At 42.3% G+C, this 13622-nt stretch overlaps 1 protein-coding gene across 8 annotated transcripts in view; it reads left to right on the forward strand.

The window, feature by feature from the left end:
• CDK5RAP2 (CDK5 regulatory subunit associated protein 2) overlaps positions 1-13622 on the forward strand; it is a 188181-nt gene that overhangs the window by 116478 nt on the left and 58081 nt on the right. For 5 of the 8 annotated variants that reach the window (XR_004664314.2, XM_063593922.1, XM_003833087.6 and 2 more), the window contains exons 19-22: positions 360-455; positions 2405-2577; positions 7158-7575; positions 12882-13113. Coding sequence is in view for 7 of the 8 variants with exons in the window: in XM_063593922.1 (XP_063449992.1) it covers positions 360-455; positions 2405-2577; positions 7158-7575; positions 12882-13113 (919 nt within the window). In the remaining variant the exon portion in view is untranslated. The remainder of the gene's footprint in view (positions 1-359; positions 456-2404; positions 2578-7157; positions 7576-12881; positions 13114-13622) is intronic. The other 3 variants (XM_024930066.4, XM_055117699.3, XM_055117700.1) reach the window with 1 other exon arrangement.

A 13622-nucleotide genomic window follows, 5' to 3' on the forward strand; every position in this document is an offset into this window, starting at 1 on the left:
TATAATCTGAAAGTGAATTTAGTAAAGGCAGGAGTGGCAGTGGCATAACAGACAGCATTTTTAATTTACGGCAGCTCAGGAAAGGCCGTGCAAGGGCAAGGGGCAATGCCTTTAGTTATTTTCTTGGGGAATTTGTCCTTAAATTATGCTTGATCCAGGCAGCTGTGTCTGATTCGCCACAACTAGCAACTCTAACCTTGGTTAATTTTTATTTCATGGCTTTGGCATTTGTTTCTTCCTCTTTTTTGTTTGCTTTTTGTTTTGCATTAAAAAAAAAAGACATCACTGACTTATTCATACATATTCATGCTGCACACTTTTTTGGGTTGCATTTTCACACCATTCCATGCTCCATGTAGCTTCTGGCTAGCAAGGAGGACGAGGACACGATCAAAATTGGGGAGGATGACGAGATTAATTTCCTGAGTGACGAGCATTTGCAGCAGAGTAATGAGGTAGGAACCTTTCAGTTAACTCCTTATTTCATCTACTCCACTCTATGTCCAAATCAGTCGTCGAGTCTGGAATGAATCCAGTGGGTTTTCTGTTCATTCTGCCTGTATCCTGTACCTTTCATGTGCCAGTGGAAAGCAAAGACTAGGTCTTTTCCTTCTTATAAGTTATAAACTGGGTGACAGAGCCAGTCATGAAACATGAAAGCGAGCATAAACTTGCAAATAAAAATGGGCTTGTTATAGTAGAATAGCAGGCATTGGATGTTTGACCTGGACAAATCTTTAGTGATCTAATCCAACCCATTTTATGAATTAGAAACTGAAGGCTTTGAGGACTGATGATTTATTTGGGGCACAGAGTAAGTCAGTGATAGAGTTGGGATAAGAACCCTTGTTTCTGGACTGTGTAAACTACCAGATCATTTAGTTGAGGTGTAAAGACCTACTGATGGAACTTAGCTCCCCTTCCTAGGGGCCCTCTGCAATCTCCTCATCTGGAACCCACGTTACTGTCATTTGGGCATTGTGAGAATCTCACCCCCGTACACATAGAGCACTCTTCCAATCACATTGATACTGAACATTTGGAGCAAGCAGTCTCCAACCCTCTAATTCATAAAATAAGTAGGAGACTCCAAGCAGTCTCCAAGGTTGAAAGAACCCTAGAGACTGGGATGTGGTGGGGGTAAGATGCTACAGATTTGGCATTTTTGGCCTTCAGGGTGTTCAAGTTTGTGGAGTCACAAATGGGAGATCTTAAAATGTAGATAGTTTTAGAAAGCAAAGTAATTAAAAGTGGGGGCTTTGCAACCAGATCAACCTCATTCAAAGTCTTAGCTTTGGCACTACTATCTCTGTGACCTTGGTTAATTAGTGCTTAACCTCTAAGCCTGAGTTTCCTTGTCAATGAGGATAGTAATACTTCCTTTTAGGATTATGATATTTAAATAGAAAGGCATGTAATAAGTGCTCAGTAAATAATAATTATTTTTATTATTCTAGACATTTCCTTCTTTGGAGGTTGCTTATTAGTTGGATTTAATAACTAGATTGGTGGCAAAGAAGACCCTATAAGTAATAACTCATTTGTGTAGGTCTTGTCTTCCATTTAAAAATCTTAATCATTTCACCAGTATGGAGAGATGGGGGTGATGGCTAGTGTGTATATCACCAGCAGTAATGAAGTCAAGAGGAATTATTTATAGACTGGTAGAAGAAATTTACAGCTTTGGATAGGGGAGAAAGAATGCTAATTGCAGCACCTCAAAGACATGCCCAGTACAGGCTTTAACTAGATGCATCTTTGATACCACTCCTCTGGGACCCTCAGTGATCCAAGAAGGTGGATCCGTAAATAACATCTCCATGGGAATTAGGAACTCTCTATCTTCCTAATGTGAAAGATCAAAGCCATGTTAAATAATATGTGTCTGAAAAGAGTAAGTCAGCTTTGTGATATATAATAAGGAGGATACATTGCAAGAAGAATATAATAAGCACTCAAATCACAACATGGGTTCCATACTCTTCTTAGGAAGAACTTTCAAGGATTGGGCCGTAAGGGTGGGAGAACACATTTCCATTGTGCACCTGTAGTGAGTAAGACATATCACCTCAGGTGGTCTCATTTCATTCTCCTAACCACCTCGGGAGGTACCATTACTACCCCCATTTTATAGGTGAGGAAACAGGGTGAGGAGAAGTGATGTAAACATCTCTATCCTGTTTGTAGAGCATCTCCCTGTGTTAAAGTGAGTATGTATGCACCTGCGTGCCTGTGTCTCTCTCTCTTCCTCCTTCTCCTCCCCCTTTTCTTTTCTGTTTCTCTCTGGCTCAGTGTGTCTGGCTTATTTTCACTTACTCACTTACCCTGCATCTCCATCCTCTCTCCACACACCCCATTCCCTTCCTCCTTATTCCATTATTTGACCAAATACTTTTATTTGCAGATTATGAAAGACCTTTCCAAAGGAGGCTGCAAAAATGGATACTTAAGGCACACGGAGTCTAAGATTTCAGACTGTGATGGGGCCCACGCACCTGGCTGCCTAGAAGAAGGCGCATTCATAAACCTGCTTGCCCCTTTGTTCAATGAGAAGGCCACATTATTACTGGAATCCAGGTATACATGGGGCCCAGGCATTCCTTTGTTTCTCTAGTTCTAGGGGAGAACAAACTCATTTTGCTAAATGGGTTTAGATGATCGTGCTGTGTAATTTACCTGAGAGAGCTCCTGAAATGGCTTGGAAGGAATCTTGCCAGTCATGCAATTAAGTAATTAGGCTGCATGCTAGTGGCTGTGAGGGGACGTCAGCAAAGCCTCAAGTAAGCCCATTATAAAGAGGAGAAAGAAAGCTTTCTTTGGGAATTATTCCTGGGAGCCCCCAGAAAGGACTGCCTTGCTGTCAGCGAGAGGAATCAGCCCTACCGAAATATCTTCCAGTTTCGACAACAGCTTAAAAAATACCATTGTAGTTGTGATTCTGCTGTTTTTGCTGAGCTTGAATTAAAGTTCTCTTCTCATTATATCTGTTGAGAGCCATTCCTATGTGAGGAGATACTACAGGTTGTTTTCCTTAAAACAAAAAAGGAGAAACATTCAGTACATTTGTATTTTTTCAATTAATCCTTTAGGAGTAATTTTTGCCCCTTTCATATTCTTCCTAGTCCATCCATAACAGCTGCTTGGGCTTTGGAACCAAAAAGAGCTGTGGTTTTATCTCTCAGTGCCTCAGTTTCTGTGATTACTTCTTAGGGTTGCTGTGATGAGTAAGAAAAAAACGTTTAAGAAAAATGGCTGGCATTTGGTGTGGTGCGTGTTCAATAACAGTTTTTAGTTCTCCTCCTGAATGGATAGAGAAATGGAACAGTAATGATTGCCCATGACTCTTGATAAGAGCCAGGAACCCTAGTATTTCTTCTATCATTGATGGACTAAGCCTTACAGGCATTTCTTCAGCTAAAAAACGGGATTGAAGCATTCTGTTTTTGTGAGCTCAGCAAAGCTAACTCCTCCCCAATCCCTGACATCTGTCCAATATTTTTCTAGCTTGAGTCTTCTTGGAAGACATGGTCAGTGGCAATTCTGGCTTATTATCAGAAGTAGTTAGGTGACCGTAGTAGTTGGTGCTTGAGAAATGGAGGATTTCCTAAACATCAGGGTCCCAAATTTTACTTCAGAGTTAAAAGACACTTTTTGTCTGAGGGCCATGTGGGAATGTACTTGGGTGATGTGAACCAGGGAGAGTGCAGTGGGCTGTGGTAGGAGCGTGGTGAACTGGGCAGTCAGGGGGAATGCTCCCTTCTGGCAACGGAAGCATTTCAGCCCCAGCCAATGGTTGGGAGTCAGAAAGGTCTGGAATCTCATCTTTGCTCTGACACTTGGTTGGGGGATCCTGAACCTTTATGAGCCCATTTCTTCATCTGTAAAATGGGTTTTTAAAAAATCCCCCTCTCACAGTCTTATTGTGAGGATTCAGTGTATTCAGAGGATTTGGCACATGGTAAGTGCTTAGGAAATGTGAGTTCCTCTCCCCTTATACCTTCTTCATGGCACAGATGCCCAGGAAGGGGATATAAACGATATTTGGGCTCTGAGAAGTCTCTTGGACTGAACCATAGAAAAGGTTCTGCTTATAGTGATAGCTTAATGAATCTGCTGTTCAGATTTCTAGCAAAATAACACTTGAAGTATTTTATTTAGTAGCACCACCACTTTAGTATATTATAATGGCCTCTTTCACCACCTTTTACTACCCATTTGTAAAGTATTTTTCCTCGGTTTTATTGTGTTGTTTGGTGGTGAGTAATGGTCCTCCTTTGGCTAGCCAAATAACAATTGTCATTACTTTTTAATCTATGTTAAAGAGGCGGAGGAAAGGGAAATTTAGTTTAACATCTCCTGAAGCTTGAAATGCCAGAAATATTTTAAAAGTCTGGGTTTACTATAGTTTGAGATTGTTTCTGTTGTCTAGATAATTTCACATTAGAGGTGAAAAATGTACCATACATGTAAATTTTGTTGTTAACCCCATTTTGGTGTGCTATAGCTATTTAAATGGAGTTGACTCTGCCCCCATCTAGATAATAGAAATCTGGATATGCAGAGGGCCTTCTCTCTCCCCTCAGAGGGCTCAGTGGGAAAGACAACACAGGGGTGCCTGTCATTGCCAGTGGCAGCAAAGATCGGAGGGAGGGAAGTTCGGAGTATGTTAAAGGAGTTGTAGAGTACAGCCTGACTGTTTCACCAGGTTTCTAGAAATAGAGCAGGTAGTAGAAACCGAAGTGAGAAGGAAAAAGAACTAACACCAATGAGGACCTTCTGTGCCCTGCTCTTTGCTGACTGCCACCACCTCACCCAGACCTGCATTTTCTTTCTCCCAGGAGTTAGCCACAGCTTTCCAGCTGGTCTCTCCTCTCTACTTCCCCATTTATTTTCCCATAATTTTCTGTCCCAGTTTCATAACTCCCTCTTATGAATTTTTTTCCCTTTATTTTTTAGATGATTTAAACATACTTATTTAAAAATCTTCTTCAGATTGCTTTATTGTTTCTATTTCCTCAATTGTGAATTCTCTCATTTGTTAAGTTGTTGTCTTTTTAACAGCCCTCTTCTTGCAGCTGTGGGTTTTCTCCCGTTTTTGATCTTTGGATACTTTTATCTTGATTTTGAGCCCTATAGTGTACCTTACACTATTTTTCAGGTGTGCATATTTTGCAGTCATTCCTCTGTGATTAGACCAGCATGAGGGGAGCTCCTTGTGTGCGAGGCCTCTCCGTCCATTCTCTATGCAGCAGCAGCCAGAGTCACCTTTCTTGATTTTTTTTTTTTTTTTTTTTTGACACAAGGTTTGGCTCTATTGCCCAGGTTGTAGTGCAGTGGTGTGATCTCAGTTCACTGCAGCCTCCTGGGTTCAAGCCATCCTCCCACCTCAGCCTCCCGAGTAGCTGGGACTACAGTCACATGCCATCATCCCTGGCTAATTTTTTGTATTTTTTTGTAGAGATAGGGTTTCACCATGTTGCCCAGTCTGGTCTTGAATTTGTGAGCTCAAACTATCTGCCTGCCCTGGCCTCCCAAAGTGCTGGGATTATAGGCATGAACCACGATGCCTGGCCTGGAGTCACCTTTCTGAAGCACGTGTGTGCCTGGCCCAGTCCATCGCAGGGCCTTTCAGTGGCCTTCCTTTTTTTTTTTTTTTTTTAACATGTTGTACAGGACTCTTCGTTTCTTCCCTGCTCATCTTTCCAGCCTCACCCCTTCTTGGCTACTTGACTCTGTTCACGTTGTTTTCCATGCTTAGACTGTTCCATTTCCTCTCCTCGAGGCTTGCCTCTCATTGATGTTAGAAGCCCTCCGCTGTTGTTCTCCCTGCCACCCCCAGTCTGGGGCACTCTGGGATGGTTGCCCTGTAACCCTCATAGTTTGTTTACGTATGTTTCTCTAAAACCAGTCCATGTCCTCCTGGGACAGTTTTGTATCCCCAGTGCCCACTGCAGTGCCCAGCACAAGAAACACACAAGGGGCTCTTCTTGAGTTACTCCACCCGAGCACCATTCCAGGTGTTTTACATGCTGGCTTAGTTTTGCTTCCCTGGAAAGCAGAGCCTGAGATATGGATTAGAGTGTAAGGGATTTATTTGGGATTTGACATCAGGGAGCAGGAATGAGGGCTCAGGGAGAGTAAGACAGGAATGAAAGCAAAGCCAATAAGGGTGCAATAATGATCTGGTTACTGCTGGGGACCCTCTGAGGGACTGTATATACTGTGCCTGTGTGGTCCGTCTGAAGGATGGGAGACTGGGACATTTACCCAACAGCTGTCTTCTCTCACTGGTTGAGAGTTTCCCCAGAAATGGAAACTGTTTCACACTTCCACACTGCTTTACTGGCTTGCTCACAGAGCTTTGGAAAAAGCCACAAGGCAGCAGAGACGTAGAGGGTGTTTGAGGTGGGACTATGTCTATGGGAACTGTCCACACAGCAGCAGCTGAAGTCAGAGGTGGGCCAAGGGTATGTGGCAAGGGACATGAAAAGCATCTGCTGCCTATACACTATCTCGTTTAATCTTCATAGCTGTCTTGTGGAGGAATACTTATCTTCTTTTTAGAGAATTGCAGAGTTAGAATATGAAGGGATTTGTATCCATCTTCAGAGCCAATGCGCTTTCTACTCTGCCTGTGTACAAATATCCCTTCATTAACACCTCTTTATTAAGCACCCATTGTGTACCAAGATGGATTAGGTCATCGATGGACCAGCCAGGTTGGCCAGATTCATCTAAAGCCATACTTGCCCCTGGATGTAGAAATGGGGTCAGGGCCAGGAGGTTGGCTGGCGGGGTAGAGTCAGGGAGGACCCTGTAATTGTCATGGTCACCTTATAATCCCGTTTGTTTCTACCTGGGCCCAGCCTGCATTCACATATTTATGTCGCTCACTCACTTGCTGTGTACCTTGTGTTAAATTAATTCTACTCTTCATATCCATGAAATGACATGGTAGTACCTGCTTTGTTTGGGTGCCGTGAGGTTACACAGGATAAAATACTGGATGTGGGCCCTGGCACGTTGTGGGTACACACTATACTTAGTTTTGATGGAATCTGGGCAACAGTAGGTGGGGATAACTTGGGATACTGGCTAGGGGACAAGGCCTAGCAGAAAGCTTGGTTCTCCCACTTCCTTCCCTTTTGGAAAAACAGGCCAGACCTTCTGAAAGTGGTACGGGAACTGCTTCTGGGACAACTATTCTTGACAGAGCAGGAAGTTTCTGGAGAACACCTTGATGGTAAAACTGAGAAGACACCTAAGCAAAAAGGTGAACTTGTACATTTTGTCCAAACCAACTCATTTTCCAAGCCACATGATGAACTGAAGTTGTCTTGTGAGGCCCAGCTAGTAAAGGCAGGCGAAGTGCCCAAGGTAGGACTGAAAGATGCCTCAGTGCAGACTGTGGCCACGGAGGGCGACCTGCTGAGATTCAAGCACGAAGCAACAAGAGAGGCTTGGGAAGAGAAACCGATCAACACTGCACTCAGCGCAGAGCATCGGCCAGAGAACCTGCACGGGGTGCCTGGGTGGCAGGCTGCCCTCCTTTCCCTCCCTGGTGTTACCAACAGAGTAAGTTTTTCCATGTAATAATTATGTACTTACTTTATCCAAACAAAAAACTTTAAAAATCACCTTTAATCTCACCACTTTTTTTCCCATTTATATGACGAGAATGTCCAGTGTCTCCCTCTGCTTGCACTTACCCTGGCCTCCACCCAGAGCTGCATGTCCTCACTGACCTTCCCCTGCCTCTCCTTCCCCTCACTCCCTCTGTCTCTCTTCCTCCATCTCAGCCCTATCTAATTTATCTATATATTGTGACATTTATGTGTTTTCCTTAGAAAAAACACACGTGAGGTCTTGTTTATACATCTGTCTATCTGTCTGTAGCTGTCTCTTTCATGTTATGAGGAACATCTTTCCTTGTAATGGCTACATAAGGTTGCATTGTGGAGATGTCCCAAAATTTATACAGTTTTCGTTGTATTGATGAACATTTGCTTTTGCAGGTTGCAGTCAAATTGTCATAACCTGACTTTAGGGGTAGGGATGAGAACCTAGGTTTTATCTTGTGCAGACTTTGTGTAGGAGAGGTATTATTCTGAGGGCTTCATCTATATTCTTTTATCCTGACAACACTCATCAAAGATCTGGAAGCCACACCCCATGTTCCCGTTGTTAACCAGTGGTTAGGGGGCTGAGCTGGGACTCCCACTGTACCTGACTGCACAGCCACACCCTTTCCCTGGATCAGGCTACCTTCCAACCCGGGTTTGTTGAGTGAATGTTTGCATGTTGATTTTCCTTCAGCTTAGATACTGTCTCTAAGCTCTGCACATCCTATCAAGTATGCCAGATTGTTAAAACCAGATTCTTTTGGCAATGTTTCATTGGACCCTTATGAAAATCCTCTTGAGGTCACGGCTTGACCCCCCCACGGCCAAGAATCCCTATAGAAGGGAGATGTGTTCTGGGAGAGAAGGAAATAGGTCGTGTTTCTAATAGTGGTTCAGTGAAGGCTGTTGATATTCTTGTTTCTGATGGGTGTTTTGTATTTGAGAAATCAACTGTACACACTGCTTTATAGCATCAGAATGGAGAATTAAGTTTATTTTCTGACCACTAAATTACTGCTTTTGCGCATACAAAAGAGAGTTAGATATATCATTAGCAAAATTGCTTTTGATTGTTTTAAATTATGCACCAAAACTGTAATTTCTAGAAAAGAGTTTTCTAAAGATATCAGTAGAGACCAGAGAGAGAGAGACTGCCATTATATTAACGGTACTAGAAATGCAAATTTGTGCAATTTGGCTATAATAGAAATGCTCTCATCTGCCCCAGCTACTTCAATTTGTACATGTATATCAGGAAAACTAGGTGTCTTTTTGTTTGTTTGTTTTTTTGTTTGAATTTTTCATTGTGTGAGAGATGTTATTCTGTGTTCAGGAAAACTGGAGAATTGAATGGACTTAATTTCCCCAAATATATTAAAATATGTATTTTTTTAGTTTGAAATTATTCCTCTTGCTATGTCTTCAAAAGGAAGGAAACCGTATTTGTTTATTATTATTTTTAGTATCTATTAGGGATTATGCTAGATACTCTCTGTTTGTGTGTATATGTATTATATATATAATATGTAATATATATAATCTCATTTAATATTCTCAACAAGAGTATGAATTTGGTAGGTATTACCTACATTTTACTTATGAAGAAATATAGGCTCTTAAAAGGCTCAGAAAACTGTCCAGAGTGATTTAGCTGGTAAGTGGAGTGACAGGGATATAAACTAAAGTCTGGTTTTAAATGCAGACAGGGATATTATAAACCTGCCTTTCTCTGGGAGTGAAGAGCCCTCCCATCACCACCATGGCCTCCAGTCTATGCAAAGTAGAAGGAAATGTAATGATATTTTTTGTGGTCTTTGGTAGTTAAGGAGTTGATAATCCTATGGCTTACCTCTTTTAATAGGATACTCTGATATCCTGTTAAAAGGAACATCACTGCAGCCCGAGGGTGAGACAAGGAGACCAGATATCCTTACAGTTGTTTAGTTATAGAAACATGGAGACCAAGTATCATTTCAATTGTTTAGTTACAGACAAGAGGATGGACTTTACTGATATACGTGTGTTTGCATCCGGCCTGGCCACTTACCTGCTTTGAGCCTTTGGCAAGTGTCTAGTACCTTGTACATGGTAGGAGCTCAGACTGTGTAAGTTCCTGTTTCCCTTCCATTCCCAAGGAAGAAATTCCAATGTGACATCTTCAATAATGTGGTAGGTGGGACTCTGTTTAGAGTCCATAAGGTAGCATTTTGTGTGGTGTTATTTTAGAACAAGCATTAGGTTGACTGACGGCAGTCTTCCAGCTTGAAATTGGCTTTGGCATTTGTGCACTTGCAGATATGTTTTCTGCTGCCATATGACACACAGATTTGGATCCAGGAATAAAGATTGGTGGAGACTGAGGACGAAGCAAATGATTGTTATTTTCCAGCCCTCTTTGCTGAGGCATCCACCTCCTCCCACGTGGTCTCCTTTTGCCACCTCAAACTGTTCTTATCCTTGAAACCTGCTCTCTCCTCTTACCTGGAATTTCAGAGCAGAAAGCATCTCACTTTTCCGAACTGAGCAATGGACCCTGAAGAGCTAGTCTGAGGTCTGACTCTTGAACCTTCTTGCACTGTGACATTGGACTAGTTGTTTGACATCTCGGTTCTTCATCTGGAAAGTAAGAATGATAATGTCTCTTATCCTGTGAGTTCTGGGAATGCAGAGTTTACTTCCAGATTATGGGAAAGTGTGCTTGAAAGCATTTTATATCCTAGAATGTTCAAGAAGGGGCCCTTACTCTTCTTTCCTTCTTAAGAGACCTCAGTGATCTCATTTCTTGGGTCCCAAATATTTTCTGTTTTCCTCTTGGGTTCCTTCTCCTCTGCTATTTAAAAACTTTTAAAAAAACACAGCCTTATTGAGATTTAATTCACATGTCATACAATGCATCCCTTTAAGGTATACAATTCAGTGGGGTTTTTTTTAGTCTATTCACAGAGTTGGACAACAATTTTAAACATTTTCATCATCCCAAAAGAAACCTTGTACTCATTAACAGTCATTTCCCATTTCCCCTCAACTCGCCCACCCCAGCCCTAGGCAACCACGAATCTACTTTGTGTCTCTTTCAATTTGCCTATTCTGGATTATTTCATATAAATGGAATCATGTCATATGTGGTTTTTGGTGACTGGCTTCTTCCACTTAGCATACTGTTTTTGAGGTTCATTCACGTTGTTGCATGTATCAGTACTTCATTTATTTTTATTGCCAAACAGTATTCCATAGTATATCCATGTGGATATACCATATTCATTAGTTGATGTACATTTGGGCTGTTTCCACTTTTGGTTATTAGAAATAATGTTGCTATTCATGTACAAATTTTGGGGGTGATAATGTTTTTATTTCTCTTGAGTATATACCTAGGAGTAGAATTGATGGGTAAGATGGTAACTCTATGTTTAATCTTTTTGAGGAACTGCCAGACTGTTTTCTAAAGTGCCTGTACCCTCTTTACATTCTCACCAGCAGTGTGTGAGGGTTCCAATTTCTCCACTTCATCAACACTTGTTGTTGTCCTTTGATTATAGCCATTCTAATAGGTATGAAGTAGTGGTATTTTATTGTGATTTGATTTACATTTTCCTTGGTGACTAATGATGTTGAGCATCTTTTCACATGCTTATTGGCCATACACATATCTCCTTTGTAGAAGTGACTATCAGAGTTTTTGCTCATCTTTTAATTGGATTATTTGTTTTTATTATTGAGTCGTAGTATTTCTTTAAATATAGCCTGGATTTAAGTCCCTCTTCCCAGCTTTTGAATGTTTAAAATTCCCCAGTTTAAAGAGACCCCCATTTGGCCTCTTAAGTTATTGTTTATATGTTCATTCCACAAATAGTTGTTGAGTACCTACTGTGTACTAGTTCTTATGCTAGAAGCTATACAGAGAGTATGGCCAAGATATGCAAAGCCTCTTAACCCTGGAGCTTACAGGTTGGTGCAGAAGATAGACAAGGAACAGATAATTGCACAGGCATTTAATTAAAATGATACTAAGGTTCTCTGAGGGGATATGTAGGGGACAGTGAGTGTCTAATAGGGAGCCCTGCCTTGGTCTTGGAAATCAAGTCCCATTTTCCTGAGGAAGGCCCATTTGAGCTGAGTTTTAATGAATGCTATTTAGAGTTAGTCGGGGAAGTAGGAAGGAGTAAGTGTTCTGGGCAAAGGAGTCGGCATATGCTAAGGTCCTGAGGTAGAAGGAAGGCATTTTGAGGAACCAAGGTCATTGTTGCTGAAGAGCAGGGTGAAGTGGAAGGGGATATAACTCAGGCTGTAGGTCCTGCAGGACTTTGTAGGCTGTGGTATGGATGTTGACCTTTGTCTTGAGAGAACTGGAAAGCAATTAAAATAGTTTTAGGCAGAAGAGAGGAGTAGTAGGTTTGTCTTTTTGCTGTAGCATGGACAGTGGCTTAGAGAGGGCAAAAGTAAATGTGTGGAGACCACCCAGGAGACTGTTGCCATGACTTAGGTGAGAACTAACAGCATCTTGGAGTTGAGTGGTAGCAGTGGAGGATGAGAAGAGTTGAAAGAATGGAGAGACAGCCAGGGAGTTATAATTAATGGACCCTGATGAGTAGTGAAAGTGGGTGGCAAGAATAAAGGGAAACTTAAAAATCATTGCCATGGTTCTAGATTGTGTAGTAAATGGATAGTCATGTGATTCACCAAGACAGAGATTGTTGAAGTGGCGTAGATTTGCAGCGGAGACACGGGGTGATGGAGCTGAAGAGTAGAATTTTCAGTTGACTCTGTAGTGCCCGTAAGTCACTACAAATGAAGATGTCTGGGAGTTCTGAGCCTGGGAAATATCCGCTGGGTTGGCAACTTAGTAGCCACCAAAGTAAGGGGTGGTTCTGGGGGACTAGCAGGGGTTGATAGGCCAGACCAGATTAGACTGAGGAATGTTTGGGAAACAAGGAAATAGATAAGGAGCAAAATAACATTTCCCAGAAGATCAGGTTGGAAGAAGAACTGCCATTTATGGAGTGTCTGGATTGTCCAGAGAGACGATAGGCCAGGGCCAGGAGGGTGGCGAGGAGAAGCTTGGCTCTTGATGATCAGAGGAGGGACCTGCCAAGATACAAGCTCTTTGGCTGGTGGATAAGCATAGCTGCCATTATGGGAATGAGAAGTCTGGGCAGCCAGTTCGAATTCCGTTTTATAAGGCTGGCATGAGAATGTTGACTGTGCAACCAAAGGAAGTGTGTTCAAAGTGTATTCATTGTTGCATATGTGTGTTTTCAGGAGGCTAAGAAGTCCCGCTTGCCAATCCTAATAAAACCATCCCGGTCATTAGGAAATATGTATCGTCTCCCTGCCACCCAGGAGGTGGTGACGCAGCTGCAGAGCCAGATCTTGGAGCTGCAGGGGGAGCTGAAGGAGTTTAAAACTTGTAATAAGCAACTTCACCAAAAGTTAATTCTGGCTGAAGCAGTGATGGAGGGGAGGCCAACGCCCGACAAAACGTTGCTGAATGGTAAGCACCAAGAAAAATGTATTCCCTGTGAGCTAGACAAACGGCTCGATAGAACTGCTTGAAATGTCAACCTTGTTGTTTAGAATTGCAATAAGTTTGAGTATACATTTCATGAATTGCAGCGATTAATCTTGACTCTTGACAAATGCACAACAGAGGGAACACAATAAGGAGAATGAATCCATTGCTTTCATTTTATTCTGGAGTCTGGATAAAGGGAACTTGCAGTGCTCATAGGTCTGAGGGGGCACTGCTGCCTTCACTAAGGATTGTCCGCAGATGCCCCAGTTGTGTTTGGCTTTGTCTGTGGACGCCTCTGGCGTGTGGCATCAGAGGTTTGCAAGTGAGGGTCCACTTTGCAGGGTTCTCTGTAATGTCCAGGCCAACTTGGGGCTAATTCCAAACCTTACTAACCTTGCGTCTTCCTCTAGAAGTAACCCACTTCCCCACCCTCTTTGAACCTGCTGGCTCTGCTCTCCTGGGAGGCAAGACAACAGCCCCTGTGTTAA

This window comes from Pan paniscus, chromosome 11, assembly GCF_029289425.2.
Source record: "Pan paniscus chromosome 11, NHGRI_mPanPan1-v2.0_pri, whole genome shotgun sequence".
Taxonomy (NCBI): Eukaryota; Metazoa; Chordata; class Mammalia; order Primates; family Hominidae; genus Pan; species Pan paniscus.